Source organism: Rattus rattus, chromosome 14 (genome assembly GCF_011064425.1).
Source record: "Rattus rattus isolate New Zealand chromosome 14, Rrattus_CSIRO_v1, whole genome shotgun sequence".
Taxonomy (NCBI): domain Eukaryota; kingdom Metazoa; phylum Chordata; class Mammalia; order Rodentia; family Muridae; genus Rattus; species Rattus rattus.
Window position 1 is genome coordinate 66075939 of NC_046167.1, and position 22142 is coordinate 66098080.

The 22142-nt window shown below is 40.3% G+C and overlaps 1 protein-coding gene across 1 annotated transcript; it reads right to left on the bottom strand.

Moving 5' to 3' along the window:
* Window positions 1–148: 148 nt before the first annotated feature.
* Dek (DEK proto-oncogene) lies at window positions 149–21587 on the bottom strand. The gene is made up of 11 exons (XM_032884490.1): window positions 21470–21587; window positions 20956–21112; window positions 17306–17407; window positions 16962–17071; window positions 16181–16275; window positions 15370–15490; window positions 14020–14208; window positions 3761–3899; window positions 3327–3475; window positions 1843–1911; window positions 149–1467 (listed from the first exon to the last, which is right to left on the bottom strand). The coding sequence occupies exons 2-11, from the start codon at window positions 21101–21103 to the stop codon at window positions 1456–1458; spliced, it is 1134 nt and encodes a 377-aa protein (XP_032740381.1). The 5' UTR covers window positions 21104–21112; window positions 21470–21587; the 3' UTR covers window positions 149–1455.
* Between the last annotated feature and the right edge of the window lie 555 nt (window positions 21588–22142).

Genomic DNA, 22142 nt, shown 5'->3' on the forward strand with positions numbered 1-22142 from the left:
TAACCGTTTTGGTCATAAGCATTTAACTACCCTATTTCCTTAATAGTAAGTGGCCAACATACTAAACTAATTGTGTGTCAAAAATGGTTATTGTCATGGGCTAGATTAGGGGAGAAATAACACTTAAGCAGACAAACCAAAGATTAAATACAAGAAACTTAAAACATTGATTTATTCTTTATTGCGAAGATTTATGACAAAGGTCAACTTTTTAGTCCCCACTTAGTTGCTTGTTCCATATCACTCTAAGCATGTTGAAGTCAAGTATGTGAAAATATACCTGTTAATGCTCAAATCTGATCTCTGATGTGGAAGATTAAACACTCAGTCGGTACATCAAATGTCACTCTGTCAAGCAGCATGTTATAATTCAGAAATAGGTTATTAGGACAGTCAAAATTTAAATTCAGGGGCACTCCTCGTTTCATCACCTTAAAATCTTGATTGACCAAAATTTAAAATCAAATAGCCTTGATTCTATAATACTTTAATATTAACTGTATGGTTTTTGATATACTTTAGAGACCTATGTTGTCCACACCAACTCTGGCCTTACCCAGATACTTTTATCATAATTATGAAGGTAGCCAGGTTCCCTGTATCTTTTATATGGTCAGAGGTTTAACTACTGTCAGTTCACTGATACATAAGCTATGTGTGCTTACTCTTTCCCAGTTTGAAGCTGTGATGTGTTTATCCTCATAAAATTTCTATGACACTTAAAGTTTTAACACAACCACACTGATGACACTTTCAGGGCAAAGCAGAACTCAACAGTCCTTTCAGTGTCATCACCACTGAACTGTTCTGTCATTGCTGCCTGGATGAACACTGACGTTTAGTTACAAGTTTAAAGACACAAGATTTAAAAAATTGATTTGCACAAAAGAAATAAAAAAAATTATATACAACAAATTGGTTTTAAAAAATACAAAAATAACATCTGTCACTTCTGTCATGCCAACAACTTGAGATATATACACATGCAGAGAAAGTTCCAGCTCGGTCGTCTGCACAGCTGTGCTCCACCCTGATGAACAGACTGCCGCCGTGTCCCACACTGACAGAAGATGTGTTCAAAATATCCATATGCTAAATACTGCAGTCGTCTTTGCACATATAAATGCTGGTTATAATAGTTTTTGCTTTGATTAAAAGTATGTCTTAAGCAAGCTAACATTAAGTTCACTAAAATTCACAATAGTTCAGGAATCTATGACCTTACAATAAAGAAACCCAAAATGTACAACTATAAAAAGCAAGGAACAATTTCGGCCATGCAAGATTTAAACTGAAAACTGCGAGAAAATGCAATTTAAAACAAGCTCAAATATATGTAACACGCAAAAGAGTCAGCAGCAAGTTCTACCAACAATAGACTTAAAAAAGAATACATTCTCTTTGCTGGTATAAATCAGATCTTCCAATCTGAGAACAAGCCATCTGTCCTCTATCTCAAGAGATTAGCTGCAATGAAAAAGAAAATGGCTTTACCACACGCAACATACAACACCAAATCTGCATACATCATAAAATCTTATTTGTGCCATATTAAAGTGATCATGAGAAATCAGGTGGTATCAATATGAAGCAGTAGTCACTGTTGACCTTGTTGTGCCTTGGAGTGTCGGCTTGAAGCTAGTGAGTACTTCAAAGAGACAAAGCTACCCTGTGTAATAGGAACTATCTTAATCTAGGCCCAAACTTAACTCATCCATGTTTGTTAACAACTCTGGGATGTCAAATGTGATTCTTCACTAACATGAATACTCAAGAAAATGCAGTATTTGATAAATTTTTAGTTTCTATGCCAATGATCAAATAGGAAAAGAAATTATTTACCTCTTTTACAGTCGTTTTAATGAAATCTTTCCTCTCAGTTAAATCATACGCAGGATAATTTTCATATACCTAAAGAACATAAAAGCATATTTAAAAGTCCACACAATACTGACTTTGAATTAAAAGTAAACTTCGCCATGAGTTACATGTAGATTCTCTAAGTGTTCTCTGGTTCACCATGGACTTGTATCTGCAAATGACTTAATTTAATACTGTATTCAAAGCATAAAGTCCACTGACAGTGCTTTATGGTAGCAAAGTTACAATTATGAAGTAGCAACAATAATAATAGTATGGTTGGGTACTGTAAGAAATTTAAAAGTGCTAGCCTTTTCTCTATTCTGACCAGCTCCCAAATAATCAAGACAGAGACTGTATTTTTATTAAACAAGTTTTATAGCATGATTACTGAGCAAGTAATAATCCAGTCTAATCTTCTAATCTAGCTACTTCCCAGCCAACATTCTGAAATGCCTGTATTCTCAGATTGATCTGGCACTCTGCTCCATGTGTCTTCTCAAAGTAGTTCTGGGCCCCTCACCTCATTCCGAATCCTCCCCTTCTCACTACCCCTCCCTTGCTGGAATCAGAAATCTAGCCCTATTTTCACCAAATGCTCAGTTTTTACTGACAGAGAATAAATGGGGAGCAAAGTTTACATAGCACTGAAAAAAAGAGATACTTAGAATACTCATTACAATGCCATGTCCAGATGGCAACCAGAAATGGGGGCAGAGAAATCAGCATTTGAATGATACATAGGTAATCATTACACAGTGTACAATAACATGACAACAGTCGGGGGTCACCACAGCATGAGGAACTGTGTTAAAAGGTCTCAGCATTAGAAAAGTTGAGAACCACTGCTGAAGAAAAAAGATGGTGTTATTTTGGAACTTAGTGAATAATTCTAGGTAGTTTTCCATACCTCTCAAGCCTTGCCCACCTCTATTCCCAGGTAGGAATGCCTCTGTTCTGTGGTGATATAATCCTTCCAAAGGGTCATAACAGTTTTTACAGCTCTGCTAGAATATTAATCTCTCTACCACACCAAATGGCAGGCATATTTTAAGACAAGTAACGACTGAACTACTTTATCTCCTAACACCTACCCGCGCTCAGTGTGGTATTCAGTAAAGGCTCAATGAATGTCTAACCAGTTAAAATGTAAATAAAAACATAGAGTAAGGTTCTGTTTAAGCCAGTACAAGGTAACAGAGTATCACTAAGTTTCCACACCAGGAAAATGTCTGTGTGGTAAAGTGTGTAACACTGTCATTTATTCACCCTAGTCATACAATTGTTTAAGACAGACGTTGGACTGGCTTATGATAGTCAGGGTTCCAGGATCCACAAGAGAGAGCCTGGAAACAGTTCAGTCAATAGTCTTCCATTGGATACACGAAAAGATGTACTAATAGTTTCTAATGAAGAGCCTATAAAGAACCCTCGAAGCCAGAGGGCAGTGAGCAGCGCGCCCTTACCTCTTTGCAGATCTGCTTCATCGTGACTTCCTCCAGGTTTGCGTCCGCCAGTAACTTCTTCACGGTCTCCTTCAGTTCTTCATCTGTAGGTGGCTTTTTCAATTTTTTAATTAAGGGTTCATCATCAGAACTATCTTCAGATCCAGACTCTGAAAGTCAGGATACTAAGTGTGAAAAAATTTTTTTTTGCCTAACAAGGTGTAAGATTGAAGTTTTAAGTTTTCAAGAGAGCATAAGCCCAACTATAAATCACTGCTTAGTTTTAAACTTTTTTTTACATTAAGATTGCATACAAAACATGCACTGGAATGTTTTTTAGCTCTGAAAACTGGCGTGCTCCTTTCCCCCCGTGTTCTGTGAAGTCTGTCTTCCCCGTATGCTTACACATGCACACGTACGCACATGCTGCACGCTGAGCGCTGTCATTACTCTACCTTTTTTGGAACTGTTTTGGTTCTTCTTGGTGGTGCTGCTGTCTGCCTTCTTGACATTAGCACTCTTCACAGATTTTTTACTTTTAGCGGTAGCTTTCTGTTTTGCTTTTTCTTTTTTAGATGTCTTTTTTGGTGGTTGCTAGAAAGGAAAGGAAAGCAGTATGAGTCACTATTATTCCTCCCCTCCTTTCTCACAGACAGCCTAGCTATCTCAGCGTAAGCATTACTAATTATCAACTGCTGAGAGGAACCCTAGTGCTATTTCAATGTAAGTCTAAGCATATGTTACCTATATTATTCCATTTAATTGAGGGTGAAAGATAAAGTATAAATACTATTTACTATCTCCTACTGTCTTCCCTAGGTAGAATCCAAGCTACAGGAAAACAAACTTTTATTCCTTGTGATCACTGTTAAACCCTAACTTCTAAGAGTGCTTAGCATACTTAGTAAGAAATTGTGAATGTGAGGAAACGAATGTAGTGATGTCACCTTGTCCACAATCACATTTACAAGCAAAGATTCAAATACAGATCTGACTCCAGAACATCCACTTTTAAATACCAACCCACAGATGATTCGATAAGAGCTAAGTGCTGGACATTTGTGCAAATTAGTGTCCAAATTATAACTTATAAGTACTCTATTAATTCTTCATTTAATTAACATTCCAAAGCAAAGTAGTCCACAGAACAAAAAACCCTAAAGCTGGGCACCTGGAGGCAGAGGATCTCTGAATTTGAGGCCAGCCTGGTCTCCAGAATGAGTTCAGGACAGTCAGGCCTACACAGAATATCCTTGTCTTCAAACAAGCAAATTCTCATCTTCGAACATCAAAACTACTACAAATATCTAGACAGAAGAATTTTTACACTCTCAATTTTGGAGTTACATCATAAAATCAGCTTTTTGTCTGAGATACTTCTGTAGTACATACCTAGACCAGCCTTGAACAAGCTTGTTGTCATGGCTACTTGAGCCCCCATCTGCAGGTATGTTATACTTCACGTGACCTAAACCTTTTTAAAGGGCAAAAATACTGTGTTCAATCTGTCCTTTAGATCAGTTTCTTTCAAAAGCTAGGTGGACTCAGACAATATGCAAGTGGAATTGGTTCATTTTTTTTGTTGCACACAAACCTAGGCTCACCTTGTATTAACTTGATAACATTCTGTTGGCCAGGTAGATCTACCTTCGCTGGCTGCTACTAACAGTACTTAGGAGGATGATTAAGTATGGGAGCTTTACCACCCCAGCACCAATGACTAGTTATTATGTTTCCCATGACTAACTTAAACTAATTTTTAAAAATTAGATGCCCAAGCTAGTTAGTATAAGCTGCGGTCTGCTCTTTAAAGGGAATGAAGGTTCAGCTGTTGTAGCAACACACCTAGCACACGGATAAAGTATTGGCTATTGCTCTTCAGTCCAAGGCTAGAGCATCTGACGTGTGAGTATAGAACTGAGGGACACCACCCAGAGCGTTGGGGATTTAGCTCAGTGGTAGAGCGCTTGCCTTGGAAGCGCAAGGCCCTGGGTTCGGTCCCCAGCTCTGAAAAAAAAAAGAACCAAAAAAAAAAAAAAAAAGAAAAGTGAGCAACACATGCATCACCGCTTCTCCACACTATTACATTAGGGAATAAACATCTCCAGGGCCGTCCCTCTAAGGTGTATTCAAACCTACTAATGAACACAACTAGTGTGTTTATAAAGTTTAAACATCTGTGTCCATCATAAGAGGGTAGGGAAGGAAAGGAAGCCATTTTTAGAAAATTTTGTTTCTGGACAAACATCCATCTTTCTGTATTTAACACATACTACTAGAAAGGATTAACATCCCACGACTCTTGATAAAAGACAACTAGCCTACTGTTAATTAACAAACCTTCTAGAGTGCAATCATATCATGCACACAGTCCAGATTAAGACAAAAATCATAGTTCACAGCATAGGGTCCTGAGGTAACCTGCCGACTCTGAAATCTCAGCCTCAGTTTACTTACAGGTCCCACTTTCCCCACTTTTCCAATAAAGGAACCGATCTATGTCTTTATAGGATAAATGTACGACTGCGTGAAAATACTTCTTTTAAAAAAATTATCGTGTGTATGTGAGTACACTGTAGCTGTCTTCAGACACCAGAAGAGAGCATCAGATCCCATTACAGATGGCTGTGAGCCACCATGTGGTTCTGGGATTAAGTCAGGCCTCTGGAAGAGCAGCCAGTGCTTTTAATTGCTGAGCCATCTCTCCAGCCCATGAAAATATTTTTAAAGATTCCTTATGCCATATAGGAAACAGTATTGTCCACCATTGCTACCAAATGCTTCCTGCTATAAGAAACTCGTTATGTATATTTTCTCCTACAATTTGAAACTGTAGTCTTTAAAAGCAAGGTAACTACTACAGAATGGAAATGATTACAGTAACACTTTACGGACCAGGACACATCACTCACTTCATGGCTTTATGTATGGCCGATGTGACCTGGCTCACAAACATCTTCATTCCTCTAAGTTTCACTTACTTTCAGTAATCAGTTGTAAGTTGTTTTTCTGACAACACTGATTTAGACTTGATGACTTGGGAAATACTGAAAACTGAACAATAAACCATCAAGCTCAGACTTAAGTGGTACAATCGTGGGTATAGTAAAATAGCCAATGAACTTATTTTTACCTCTACAAATGCTAAGAATCCCTTCACCTACCCTGAAGATGCAGTTATTAGGTACAGGTAACTCTGGAAAAGATGAGCATTTCAAACATCTCAGAGTTGAGAAAGAACGGACAGTGTCAAAAGTTAAGGCAAATACAGGTCATGTGGTTAAGACCAACCGACCAACCAACCAAACAGTGGGACATCTGAGACAGCAAGTTAATCATGCCATTTTAATTTTATACTAACCCAGTCCTTATGAAAACCTTAAGATTGTAAAGCCAGCTTAACTATCACCTCTTACACATCTCACAATGTTACAATGATTAGTAACATTTGATTCCTGCACATTCCCACAGCACCTGGCCTGTAGGTCTTTAATGCCAACAACCTCTTAGAAGACACAGTAACACAGTGAGTAAGAACATGGCCTTACAATCCAACAGTCTTAAATGCCAACTTTGTTGCTAATTTTGCATTCTCAACCAGATGGCTTATGCTTCCAGTCCTCTTTCCTAGTCAGTAAAAAACTAAGATAAGAAAGGTCCCATTTGGGGCTGGGGATTTAGCTCAGTGGTAGAGCGCTTACCTAGGAAGCGCAAGGCCCTGGGTTCGGTCCCCAGCTCCGAAAAAAAGAACCAAAAAAAAAAAAAAAAAAGAAAGGTCCCATTTGCCAGGTCCTGATGGTGCACATCTTTAATCCCAACACTAAGGAGGCAGAGGCAGACAGATCTCTGCAGGTTCAAGGCCACCCTGGTCTACAAATTGAGTTCTAGGACAGCCAAGACTGTTACACGGAGAAACCCTGCCTCAAAAAAACAAAAACAAGAAATAACAAAAACTCAAACAAACAAACAAACAAACAAAAAAGCTACAAGAGCAACGACAACAACAAAGGCCCATTTTGTTGATCTTAACACTTTTTCCAATCATTTCCAGCTCTGTGCTATTAGGACATTTTAAAATTACATAAAAACAATGCCTTACAGACATAATGGGTCTGATTAGCTATATTATCTACACGATTATTGAGAATGAACAATATGAAATGCAGTACAACTATGCATACACACATACATACACTGTTTATTAAAGTCATTTCCAGGTCTGGTTACATACACTACACTGCAAGCTTATGAGATGATCTGACATATCTGGAATAGATTCTGACTGCCCTTATTTAGTTCTACTGGTCCCCAAGCAAGCAAACTGTTTGGTTTATAGTGCACAGTGACCAGTTTTCTTATATTTTTGGTTGTGAACCTAGCCTTGAACGGCTGAGCCATCTCCGCAGCCTGTGACCACTTTTCGTATGTTCATCTCTGTACTTTTGTTTGTGGGACCTGGTTCTTGTACTCTTGTACTAAGGAGGTAGTGGAAAATTCAAGAGGGAAAGAAAAACGCATTTTCATAATACTGCTTGCACACAATCTCATGAGCTCAAAACAAACAAAAACAAAGATTAAAACAAACTCCTTAACTCATTATAAATGAGGATATGCAGCAGAAAAGTAAATCAACACTCACAGCTAAGAAGTGTCCTGTATTAATTTTGGAGGAGTAAGGACCTATGGGCTCCTTTAAGCTAGGACTAAAACTATAAAACTAAGTTACAGTAACAAACCTAGTAGTGTATCACAGCTAGTTTGCTATATACTGAATATAGATCTTTTTCTATTCTAGATATGTATTGGCTCTTTCGTCCCTTAAATTATATTTGATTACACCTTTTTTCTTCCTCCTGATGCATAGCCAACCCTCTCTCTAAAATATATAAGAATACATATGGCTAAAGACTGTTACTAATGTCTTCATCTCTACTACAGAAGGCAGAAGTAGTGCTTCTAATTGCTACATAATTATTAAAGTGGGAAGTGATACTTAAGGCCTAGATAAGATTTAAATTTTTCTATATCTGCCATTTTGTTAGTCATCTTGCTAAGTTACATACACTTTTATTAGTAGAAATTAGCCAAACCTCCTGATTTGCAACATCATGATTTTGTGGTATAATTTACATGCATGGACTGTATATCTGAGGAAGAGGAAAAGGGAAAAGACCATTGTATCAGACCATCAAGAGCACTCCTATAGTCCTTGACACTAGGGAGGCCAGCAAGAAATACACAAATACTTAAGATCACAATAATTCCTAAATTATAGAAACAAAGGTGTACGTCTTAATTCTTAAGAATGAAACTTAAGCTGTGAAGGAGTCTCGACGGATACCTTTGTTATTTACCCAAACAGATCCTGAGACTGTTTTGTCATTTACAAAATGAATGTGGAAAAAAATTGGTAAGTTTCAAAGGAGGAAAAAACAAAAAAAAACAAAAAAAGCTAATTTCTAAACTGTAACTTACGTTGAAAGATTTGTGTGTGTGTCCTAGAAGACCAGAAGACGACATGGGGTTCCCTGGAGTTGGAGTCATGTATTGGGATTTGAACTTGAGTCCTCTAGAGGAGCAGCAAATGTTCTTAATGGCTCAACCATCTCTCCAACCCAAAGATGTAAGGTTAATAACATTAATTTTCAAAAATTTGGAGAGGCTTTTCCATGTAGAATTGAGAAATGGCACACTTTTGGCCAAAAACCCAAAAATCTTGCGAGAACAAGGCTTACCTATCTGTTATAGGCAGCAGGGCTCTTGAAGGAGGGTCACCAAAAAAGACGCCTGTCACAGAGCCAGAATTCTGTCCTCACAGCAGAAAGGTTGTACTGAATGAACGAACAGATGAACAAAATAAAAAAAAAAAAAATTAGCTTAAATACAGGATTGTTCTAATAAGTTGGTAGAGAAAAATCAAAATGCCAAAAGGGATGTACAATTCCAGTTATAATTCATAAAAGAATGAAATGTAAATGGATTTTATCAAGGTGACCTATCAACTTTGATTTCTGACAAAAGATTTAAATAGATTACTCAGTTTTGATGTCTGCTGTTCAAATTACAAAGTTTCTTAGTTTCTAAAAGTGTTATTATTTTTCTAGAGGGATTCTCTCTGTAGCCATGGGTGTCCTGGATCTTATCTCTGTAGACCAGGCTGTCCTCAAACTCAGAAATCTGACTGCCTCTGCCTCCTCCTGCGTGCTGGGATAAAAGGCATGTGCTACCCCCGCCTGACTCTAAAAGAATTATTAAGGAATAGAAAAATATGTATGCTTATACTCCTTCTATTAAACAACTCGCTCAACAAAAGACAGTTAACAAACTTTGTAACTGCTGGCTTCTGATTTGCAGATGTTGAATGAACAGCGTCCTGCTTTGATTTGTCCATTTCTTAAGAAGGCAGGAAGGGGAACAAGCTCCCCAACCCTACCCAAAGTCAAACCACCCCAGATTAAGTATAGCAGCCATTAGAAGTTAAGTACTGCTGGGCCGTGGCGGCACGCACCTTAAACCCAGCACATGGGAGGCAGAAGCAGACAAATCTGTGAATTCCAGGCAAAACTATCTACAGAGCAAGTTCCAGGACAGCCAGGGCCACATGCAGAGAAACCCTGTTTCGAAAAGCCAAAAAATAAAATGAAATGAAAACAATACGAGAAGAAACAAAGAGAAGTACTAGCTTGGGGATCTGAACAGCTTTAGACAGACAGAGGCCTCTGGTTAAGTTCCCCTTCCAAGGGCAGTATGTAAGCATCTGCCTGTTGCCTTCTTCTTCCTTGTCTGAAAAAGAATAAAATATCTAGACATAAAACCATTACCCTGATTAACTTTGGCTAGGACAAAGAGAAATCAAGATAGAATTGCACTAGAAACTGCTTCCCTCTCTGGGTAATGTTTATTGCCAAAGATATGAAGGCCTTGCAGGGGAAAATGCATCAACTCTATTACTCTGCTATAGAACTCATGTGAATGACAGTATCAATTCATCAGGCAAGACAACAAATGTCATGGTGGCTAGATATTTTCCAGATGAACAAATCTGTGGCTGAGGCCCACAGGGAAGGAATACATATTGACAGTATAAAAACCTGGTCAAGAGGCTATGGCTGGGAAGGGCCTGAGCCCACAGGAGGAACACGTTTGCCTACTTGACTATGTAGCCAGTCTACATCCTAAGTACATGTGTTTATGCCCCGATCACTGCAGCTCTCAGCCCAGGGCAGAACAACTTTATTTTTTATTTTAAACAGAGGGTAAGAATGAATGCACTAAGTCCTATCTGGTACAGTACAGACAGTGGGGAACGCTCGCCCTTAAATGGGACATCTGTATCAACTCCCAGCCAAGGCCCAGGGAACATTACGGAAGAGAAGAGAATGAATTCAAGAACTGGGGGATGGGCACAACTGTCATGAAACAGCCATCCAGACAAGGCCCCGCCCTCAGCCAGGAACACACAGCAGCTATGAATATCTTCACAAGATTGCCTCTCCACCTTTTCATCATGGATACAGGCAACAGTGACACTCACCCGTGCCTTCCTCAGGAGTAGTGACTATGAACGGTTGCTGGTGGAAGAGGTGTCATAATAAACCAGATGAGAAGAAGGGGAAAACCGATCTACAGACTTTATTAGAATTTTATCTCATAAAGTCTGTCAGGACAAGCCGTGTTGGGAGAATCTCGCTAACAGTTTTACATGGGGTGATTTGATTACTTCGTGTCTCCAGAGCATTGTCTTTTGTCCTCCATGGATTGCCACAGTTGGCCTGGTTTCTGTTTATGTCACTAGAGAAAGTAAAACTCTTTATAATGAACAGTTTATATATGCCCACAAAGTATCTTCCTAGACTTTATCTTGGCACCAAGGCTGAATTTTGAAATGGTACTTGAAATAAAATACCTTCTGAAGGATTCTTTTGTTGTATGTGGGGCTTTAAGACAAGGTTTCTCTGTGTATTCTGGGATTAAAGGCTTTGTGCCACCATACCTGGCTAACAGTAACAATATCAACTAATGTATACTATATGATGCCAGGAACCTTGAATTCATTTAATATGACTCCATGAGGTTGCTTCCAATTTTCTAATGGGAGATTAAGTAATTTAGTCATATATAACAAAGTCATATATATAGTAAAAACAAAAACAAAAACAGGGGAGAACAGGGACTTGAGCCCAGTTTCCAAACCTCATGCTTTGTTTCATGAAACAAACAAACAAAAACCAAAAACCTCTCTTTAACAACTTTTATAATTTAATTTTTCATGATTTGCCTAAAGTTTAATAAACAGTGAAGGGCACATGGTAAGTGAGCAGGATGGCTCAGTGGTTAAGAGCACTGACTGCTCTTCCAGAGGTCCTGAGTTCAAATCCCAGCAACCACATGGTGGCTCACGACCATCTGTAATGGGATCCGATGCCCTCTTCTGGTGTATCTGAAGACACCTACAGTGTACTTAAATATAGTAAATAAATAAATCTTTAAAAAAACCCAACTGAACAAGGAAAATTGTTTGAAAATCATAGGAACTGAGACAACTCATGCTGTATAAGCATAGACTTGAATTTAACCCACATAAAAAACCAGGCATAGTGATGCAAGGCCTACAGCCTCAGTCCTAGGAGGTAGAGAATTTGACTCTCTGGAGCTTGCTGGCCAGCCAACCTAACTAGTTGGTAGGTCTCAGTGAGAGGCCGTGTCTCTAATCAGGCGGATGGAGGCAGGATATGGTGACGTATGCCTTGAACCTCAGCACTAGAAAGGCAAAGGCAGGTGTCTCTGTAAATTCAGGGCTCGTGTGGTCTACAGTGAGATCCAGGTTTTAGGTGGGAGTGGGGATGAGAGCAGTCACTCAGAGTTGCTCTCTGGCACAATCTGTCACAATCTGTCACAATTATTTATGTAAATATTTTCCTCAAAGGCGTTCAGAGTACTCATCTTCCCTTCACACCAAAATACATTAAAAAAACTTCTGAAGTACAGGTTGGAGGGACGCCTTGGTGGTTAAGAGCACTTGCTATTCTTTTATAAGACCCAATTTAATTCCCAGCACTCATGCCAGACAGCTTAAAACCACCCATAAGTCTTAACTCCAGGGGATGATACGCTCTCTTCTGGCCCTAGAAGGCACCCCACTCATATATATACACATATACATGAATAAAAAATGTTATGAAGCACCTGCAAGATATGTTTAAAAAAAAGTTCTTACATTCTGAAAGTTCATTCTTAGTTTCATAGACATACTTAATAATCTGACATTAGGACGGGGAAGATGGCTGAGCTGTTTGTTCTCCTGAGCGATCTGGTTTAGTCACCTGCACCTATGTAGTAGCCCACAATCGTACATAACTCAACTCCCAGAGGATCTAATGCCCTCTTCTAATGACCTCTGCAGGCAACAGACATTAAAACAAGCATGAATTTTAAATATCTCAGGTCAAATATATACACTAAAATATTCATATAAAACATGTTTACCATGTCCTTTAAAAAGACTTTACTTTTAATTATAGCGATGCGGTGTAAAACTATAGTTCCCTGCGGAAACCAGAAGTGGGCATTATAATCTCTGAAGCTGGAATTACAGACGGTTCACTTTGGGCACCAGGAATTTGGTCTTTTGAAAGAGCAGTATAAGCTCTTGAACCACTGAGCCACCTTCCCAGTTTCCCAGTTTCCCAGATTTTTCCAATTCTGTGGTGTTCGGGAGATGAAAAGCATCCTCCCTAACGACACAAGGGACATCTAATAGTGTTTAGAGACATTTTTGGCTATCACAATTGTGTGATGCTTCCCACAACAAGGAAGTAAGACTGCAATGTCAATCCCGGACTAATCAAGCCTATATACTTCTATACACATTTATAAAATAAGTTCTAATCTCTGAAGAAAAAGGACAACAAAAAGCCATACTAAACAGCATTAAGAACAGGAACTCACCTTCTGTACCTACCTTCCCAGACCTTGACTGAAGATATAGTAAAAGCTACATATTTCTTAAATAATACTTTTCTTCCTACCTAGTATGCACTTTGGAAGCATTTTGCAAATAAAATAAAATAAAATGTACCATTTCTAAGTGATATAAACTCCAAATGCTGTTACACTCGTTAAATAATTCCCAAAAGGTTGGGGAGAAAATGACCTTTAACATTTTACTTTTTGTATTAAGTTAAATTAAGTTCAAGTCAATTGTAAAAAATATTAATATATTATGAAAAAACAACGAGTCTTTTAGAATGCGCTTCCATGGGCTGGAGAGATGGCTCAGAGGTTACGTGCACTGGCTACTTATCCAATGGATCCAAAGTCAATTCCTAGCACCCACATGGTGGGGGGCTCAGTCATACATAGCTCCAGTTTCAGGGGATCCTGATACTCCCTTCTGGTCTCTGTAGTCACCAGAAATGCATGTGGTACAGACATATTTGCAGAATATGATCCTCTGCGTTTCTGTTTAGAGTGACCACCTCTGCTGCTTCCTTTCCCATTCTCTCACCCTATATGGGAGAGTCAGCTCAAGGCCCACTTCAAAAATCAGATTACAAACTCAACAGTTCTCAAACTGTTAAATGTTTAACAGAGGGATATAAACCTACTCAATTATTTATATATCTTCACAATTAAAACAAAGTAAACTATTTGCTTGTTTATATAGCACAATTATCTTTCTGATAGAAAACAACAGCTTAAAACAGCATTTTACCTCCTCTTCACTTTCTTTCTCTTCATCTTCTGAAGACTCGTCCTTGTTTTTCTTCTCATCTTCATCACTACTAGACTCATCTGACAGAATTTCAGGACATTTAGTTTGCTTTGACTTCCTTGTCGTTCCAGAACTGTTCCGTTCCTTTTTACTACCTTTGCTGGAAGATTTTTTGGATTTTGGCAATGGCTGCATATAAAAATTCATCAAAAGTAACATCAATAAGGGTGTTTCTAGGTCAATCAAATCAACTCCTTTCAATAACTGTTTGACTCCAAGTCTGTCGGAAAGTATTTACAGGCTTGCCGAAGTCATCTGTGTGTCAGGCTGCATCACCAGTGTTCTTTCTCATCTGCACCACAAAGACCTGGTAAGGTCATCTGCAAAGACTGCTCTTGGTTATGAAGCAGGACTAGAACTCACTCAGGTACTGTTTAAATTTGACCAAGACAATATTTGAAATTAAACGTAATTTATCTCATTTTTTAAGAACTAAAGATGCCATTACAAGGAGCCCTTGTTTTAAAGGTCCCATGATTTAGTAGGAGTAGGAGGAACCACACAGAGAAAATAAAGCTTAACTAGCTATTATTTATCCTAAATTTATAAATGAACTGTACCACCCCTCACTGTAATGCTAATTTCTCAATGACTCCATTCAGTATGTAATAAATTGAGCATGGTAATTACGAAATAACAGGCACGAAATAAGTAACTTGCTATATTTTACCCTCACTTAAACTATGTAAATTTCTAATTACATGAGGAAAATGATTTAGCCAATGAATTTATTTTACTTTTTTAAAAGATTTATTTATTTATTATATTTGAGTACACTGTAGCCATCTTCAGACACCAGAAGAGGGCATGAGATCTCTTTACAGATGGTTGTGAGCCACCATGTGGTTGCTAGGATTAACTCAGGCCTCTGGAAGAGCAGTCAGAGCTTTTAATTGCTGAGCCATCTCTCCAGCCCCATGAATTTATTTATTTTTAAGTGTTTTCTTAGGAGTATTTGTCAAATTCTAAAATTTAAAAACTAGGTAACAGCCCTACATTCACTATTTCTCCAACCCATTTCCCTTATTCCAATTCCTTTCCAGGTAGAAACCCCTGGAGCCTGGCTTGTATCTCATCTTACGTGACATTTATGTACTTTTCTGAACCCTATACTACTCACATTTGACTTGAGAAAACAAATATGCTATTTGATTTGTATTATGAAAATGTTACAGTTCTGTCAATAGAAAGCATATATTTACTTTAAATGCAGATGACGTCCCTGATGAGAGAAAGAAAGGAAAGGCTGTTAATAATCAATGTACTGAAATGGTAAAAAGTGATCCTTACTTTGCCAGAAGGCTTTGGATGCATTAGGAAATTCAAGATCCTCTTCACTAGTTCACTGTTCACACCTGACCTCTCTAGATCAAGAACCTCACAGATGCTCTTTAACATGGCGTTTCTATACCTGAAACAGAGCAGGGAAAACCAGGATGACTATATATGAACTGTAAATATTCCTCATGATATAGACAAGAGCCAACAAATCAGTCTGCTTTGCTTACAAAGCAGCTACCAATATTTTCCTGTAGCTTTAATCAACCTGACCACAGTGTACAACCATTAGAAAGTGAGTATTTACCAACAGTTTAAAGAAATGCACCAAAAGATCACATAAGTTTCCGATACTGCAAAACTCATGGACTTGAATTATTTGGGTTAGTAATTTAGCATTACAATGCCTCAATCCTTTATTATTTAAATTCTGATCTTGTCATTTAATAAAAAGCCCTAAGAGTTGGCCACCTGGTGAGCACGTGTGGAAATTTCTCATTAGATGACTTTCAGAGCAAGTTTAACTCATTAAGAAACGGTAATTGCAGGAACCAGGAATAGATTTCACCACACTTCCTTCAGACCTTATCAAGTCTGAACTCTGAGTGAGTACTTTTATTTTCTAGGAAATTAAAATTTAAAGGTTCTCAATAATTATAAGCCAATATCTACTAGAACAGAAAAAACAACCCAAGTTAATGCTAAGAAACACTTGTCAAATTAGTTAGCAATCTACTAGAAAATGAGCAGGTACTCATTTTAAAATATTAAATATAAGTTTACAGCACATTAATCAAACCTAGTATTTGAAAAAATAACTTACTTTTTCAACATTTCTTCCTTCTTTTTATACTGGGTACTGCCTTTTTCAAATGGAAAGCCACTGAACTGACCCACATTCTTCTTCAAAGAGGACACCTGAAAATGTTTCTTGTTAACGCTACTAGCCAGTAATGCACAAGACAAGAACAGTCAAAGACAATGTCTTCATTTTCAGATCCATCTTCCAAGTTAAAATAGTGACTTATTCAACAAAAGTGTAACTTGCTACTAACATGTTAACATTACAAAAATCCTACGAACTGAACTTTTTGAACAGTCTGAATCTGAATGTATTTTCACCCGGAATATGTACCATAATTGTTCTTCTGGTAGATGCAGAAAGATACTATTCAATGACTATTTTTTGAGAAGAACTGCCATTTACTAAATGAGAAACAAGTGTAAACAGATTGTATATATAATTTAGAGTTTCAGTTTGGAGCAAATTACATTTGCTTTTTTTATTTTGGTGGTAGTGCTGTTGGAGCCCCAGCTCAGGGCCTCAGCCACTGCAGAAGCAATCTATCTCTAAATTATTCCTCTACCGCCAGTTAGGAGGAAAAGCAAGCCCTAGACATTACCACTATGTACCATGGTATGTCCTTAGCACGCACACCATGGCCTTAGCAAATGTGTGTCTCAAATCTACTCACTGGTCTACACAAAAACTGAGCCAGTTGATCATTAAACTCTCACAGAATTAAAATTACAGCTCTAAGGTGAAGCATCTTAATATATTAAATATCAAAAAACATGGTAAAGATATTTTTCAAATGTCTTACTGTGCCCGGCCTGTTGTAAAGCAGTTTGTGTAGATTTCTAAGTTCATCTGTTTTTTTCTTACTCAGAAAGAAATGTATCCTTTCAATTTCACAAAGTTTCTGACCCTTCCCTGAAAAACAAAATATCACAATTAAATACCCAGGCCTTAATAACAATTACAAAGTTAGTTTAATGAAAACTACCCCCACTGCATAATTTGTATTACTCTGTGCTAATAGGGAAAATTAAAACTATGCCAAAAATATATCCTACCTTCTCGATACTAGGTATGCTGCTACCAGGGGTTGGCTAGCTAAGCACTTCTGCTAACTGAGCACATCCCATCACAGCCATATGAGCTCACCTTGTGCGATCGTGAACGGCTCTCTCTGTAAGGAAGACACCTGCATCGTCAGCCTCTCCACTTTCCTCTTCTCTCTCTTGCCCTCCACGATAAGACTCTTTTCTAGAAATTAATAATTGTTACATATCAAAAAGCTAAAATAATGTCAACGTTACAAACAGGTCAGGAAGAGCTCCTGAACTCAGCACCTTCTTTTCCTGCTGAGCTGGCTGTGAGAAGTGAATGAAGCGGTGTGGGAGCTGTTATTTTACTAACATTTTACCTATTGTCAGACAGCCGGTCTAATAACAGAAACCGCCTTCCAGTTACAGTCATTACTGTTACAATCTAGTCACGTGATGGTAAAGATCATCTAGTTTCTCACTTCTTTCTTTCTTACACACAGGAGAATGTATAAGTATAGAAAATGTAAAGAGATAATTTGTATGTATTTCAATCTCATTTTATTTTGTCATGGGTCTCTCGAATCGTCTGAATTTTCATACAAACATGCAGTAAATTATTTAAACCAAGTAGTCATTCTACTGTGCTATAAACTCTAGAGCATGTTTTTCCTCTAACTGTATTTTGGTACCTGTTGTAAGACAGCTGGCTGAACATTACTTTGTTTAATAACAATGCTCATATGTCTATAAGTCACTCTGAGAAAGTTAAGTACTTGTCAGCCCAGACTTCTAAGAAAACCCCAGGAACTATGTGGTATATAAAGCTTAAAACATTAAGTTATAGTTATTAAAAACCACTTACTTATTGATTGAAATCTAGTCAAATAAAAAACTAACTGTATTTTGTGCAGATCCTCCCATTCATTCAAATGAATGTCTATTGTGTTCAAATTGTACCAGATACTCAAAAGAATGAGATTAAACATTTTTTTTGAAATTTCGACTAGGAAAATAAAAAACCACTTAGTGAAAATATGATAAATATCTTTAAGAAAAATACAATTAAGGGATAAGGGTGTAGCTCAATGATAAAATGTCTAGACTATTCCAAGTCCCTAGATTCAACACTCAATTTTGAAAAGAGAAAAGATAACACATATGGAGTTGTGAGCCTGGCTAGCCAGACTGCTGAGCATGTAAAGGTGCTCGCTGCCAACTCTGGTGACCCACGTCTAACACCTGGGGAGCTAAGCCCCAGAAGGAATATGGTGGAAAATAAATGACTCCCTGAAGTTCTCTTCTGACCTCCACATGCACCACCACTCCTAGTCACACACAATAAATAAAAGATACAAAATGCTTTGTGAGGGGCTGGAGACATGGCTCAGTGGTTAAGAGCACTCACTGCTCTTTCAAAGGACCAGTGTTTAGATAGGGAGCACGTGGCAGGCAGCTCAGAACCATCTCCACCTTCTGGCATCAGGCACCTTCTGGCCCCGAAGGACACCAGGCCAAGCACTTGGTGTACAAGCATACATGCAAGCAAAACACTCCTATAAAGGAAATAAAAATAATCTTAAAAACAAAATTTTTGTGAGTTGAAAGGGGATTATTATTTGGGAAGGAAAAAAGAATCAAAGCATTTATGTAGGCTTTCCAAGATAGGTCAGCTTTGGGGGATATAGAGAGTTGCAAAGAATAAATGGAGAAAGATAGCAGTGAGTCGAACAGCTCCTATAGTCACCCAGCTTCCTCTTAGTCCTAAGTTGTTCATTTGCTTTGGATCAGGATATTAGTAAGTTCACAGCGATCTAACCCTGGAACAGAGCTTCCAAACTAAATAAAGCACACCCCACTGTAACCTTGAAGCCCCACTATGTCCTGCAGGAACCCAAACGATACATCCAAAAGACTCAGGACCACCGCCAAGCTGGCCCACCTGCTTTTCTACAGCACAGCATCATCATCCGAACCCTACAGAGGAAAGCTGAGAGCCACAGTTCTGACTCTCACCTCCCCAGAACCACTTCCAGTTCTTGCCATATGTCACAGACTTCAGTAATTTCACCGTCCCCACATCTTTCTGTCATTAAACTGAAGGTAAGCATTCTGGGACAAGCAGAACAGAAACCTGCAATTCCAGTTACCCCAAACACCCCAAAGAGAAAACTAAGTAATTACTAAGTAATTATGAACAAACTCTAAAACCGTGAAGGACTAAACCTACAAAAATCACTTTTAAACACACAACTGACTTATTCAGCTAGAACACTGCCAGCCTCCGCAAACATTACTGTCTGGGCCTTCTGTATCCAACTTCGCAATGTCTTTCTGCCCAAGAAAACTCACCGCCTCGAGAATCACAACTCTGCCCCTCTAGGAAGTTGAAGTCTTAGCTACACTGAGCTACTGTAGTCAACCTTTAGCCATTACATTATTGTTAGCATTCCTTCTAGGCCCTGCCCAACAGTTACCTAGCAACAACCAGGTAGGCCTGGCTTGCTATAAAAGGGTCTGTTTGGCCTCTTAACTCTCTGCCCCCCTTTTTCCTCTCCCCCTGTGTTCCTGGCCTGTGTCTCTCTCTCTACTCCTTTCTCAACTCCCCTTCTCATGCCTCCAAATAAACTACTTTATACTACATGCATGGGGTGGCTGGTACCTCAGGGAGGAGGGATGCCTTAGCATAGACCCACCAATGGTACGTCCCCCGTTACATCATACATACGTACATATGACTGACTTTCTAAAACACCAATTATAAATAACCTAAAAGTAACTGAAACAATTACTAAGATTTATAACTAGAGCCAATGCTGTACTTAAATGACACACCCCCCAAAAGGTCTTAGGGCACATACCACTTCAAATAATAAGTACGCCTTGAACTCTTAACCTAGATGATATTTATGAAAAGAAGTGGCAGTTTGGGAAGAGCACTTTAACCTTTTAAGGCCTGCTCCCAAGTTTGGCTGCGCTGTGGCCATCTGTACCATTAAGTTGAGACTGTGAAGTTGTGCCTTGGGTCTTCTAGCAGCTGAGACTGTCCAGAAGACTGCTGTAGAGGAACAGCATGCGCTCTGACTGACACAATGCTTGCTACTTGACACAGCTCAGCCCCTATTCAAATGATGCTTCTTACCACCTTCCTTGGGTCAGAATTAGTTCCAAAACCGAGACAGCTGTGGGCTCACATTTTAACTTTCAGTTCAGTTTTCTCGTTTTTTAACTACTTTCTCCAACAACAACAGCTTTCACCCGTGAGTCCTAGGCAAACAAAAGCGCTCCCCTAAGAACCCTTACTGAAAAAGAAAAAAAAATCGGCAGATACAAAGAGCCGAGAATATGGACATGAAAAAAACATTTCCAGGATTAGCAAGAATACCTGTAGTGTTAAGTTCCATTACTGAACCTTAGTTAGGGTAACTTCAAAAGGCAGATCTGACTTTCAAACTTCTGGATGAACGACGAAGCGTTCTGAAGGCACACTGGGAAAACTCTTGCTACACTTGCACCAAAACCCCGGCAAATACTCAAAAAGAAAGAAAGGAAGAAAGGAAGAAAGAAAGAAAGAAAGAAAGAAAGAAAGAGAGAGAGAGAGATCTCACAGATTTTTCTACCACTAATTGTTAGCAATCGCGTGAAATCAACCACTCCGACTTAATGCTTCTAAGCATTAAAAAGCAAGATAACTGCTCCCCAGAGGAGGGGAGGGGGTAACTTTTGATGTGAAGAAGTCCACCCGGGGGGATGCGCATCCCTGCCCACCTTTTTCTTCCTCCTCATCCTCATCGTCGTCGTCCTCCTCCTCCTCCTCACTCTCCTCCCTGGGACCCGGCACCTCAGGTTCCTTCTCGGACGCGGGCGGCGTGGGGGTGTCCTCTCCCTCCGCAGCGGGGGCTGCCGCCGCCGACATGCTGGGAGCCTGCGGGCGGGGAAGGAGCCGCACGCTTCGGTTCGCTCGCCTGCTCGTTCGCTCCCGCGGGCAGGAGCGTAGCGACCGCCCCGCGTTAGCTCTCCTCCAAGTCGCCTACCCTATCTGTCACTCCGCCCGCCTCCCCGGGGATGCCCGAGGCGGGAAACCGCACCGCCCCTCAGCCGCCAGCGCGCGCTCCCGCTCGGCCTGCGCCGCCCCGGGCCGGGCCAGGCCAGTCTGGCCAAGGCGAGCAGAGCCGAGCCCCGTCCCCTCCCCCGCGGCAGGCCTCCGTGCTTATGGCCGCGTCTCCTCCCCGCTGCCCCGCCACGGGGGGCGGCAGCCGCGCCTCCCTGCTGCGGTCCTCACCGCGGGTGCGCACGAGAAGGCCGCCGCTGAGTGGAAGGCGCGCGGGCCGAGGTCCTCGCGAAGCCGCGCGCTCGCTCTCCGTTCCTCAGAATCAACAAGATTTTCAAAATGGCGGTTCGGGAAGCAGAGCGGGAATGCGCCGGCCAATCAGCGCGCTGCGCTGGGAGTTGGCGCGCGCGGGAGGGAGGGCGGGAGGGCGCGGGAGGCGGGCGTCGTCGTCTCCCGCTTGCTGCTCGGGAGGAGTTGGGGGCGGGAGGGGTCTGCGGTCCGCGGCAGGACCCGGTCGCGACGCCCGGCGGGTGGGTGCTCGGGGTGGCGGGCGCGAGCCGGGGCCTCCGCGCTGAACGGTCGGACGCTAGGGGGCCTGCGAGCTTCTAACCTCCGGATCCTGGAGAAAATGACGGGCCGTCTTGGGCCCGCGGAGCCGGGGAGCGGCTGGAGGTGGCGAAGTTGAGGGATCCGCAGAAGTCTTTTCCCCGCACGGCTTCACCCTACAGTAATCACCCTACAGACCGGGTTGACCGGGAGCCTCCACGTTCGTCTCCTAGAGCTCGTTCGAGATGAAGGCTCCCAAGTGTGACCTACTTGTGAGGTTTCGCGTCGCCGGTACGCTGCACCGTGACAAGGACCCACCACGTTAAGGGCTCACACCACCAGCGACATAAATAGGTTT

Bases quoted from the DNA above. Each gene is read 5' to 3' on its own strand.
- Dek (XM_032884490.1), bottom strand. From the start codon at position 21,103: ATGTCGGCGGCGGCAGCCCCCGCTGCGGAGGGAGAGGACACCCCCACG. The intron at 15,491-16,180 runs GTAAGTTATTTT...GCTCTGTTTCAG, and splicing joins AAGGAAGAAATGTTGAAAAA to GTATAGAAACGCCATGTTAA. The intron at 14,209-15,369 runs GTAAGGATCACT...TTTTATATGCAG, and splicing joins ATCCAAAGCCTTCTGGCAAA to CCATTGCCAAAATCCAAAAA.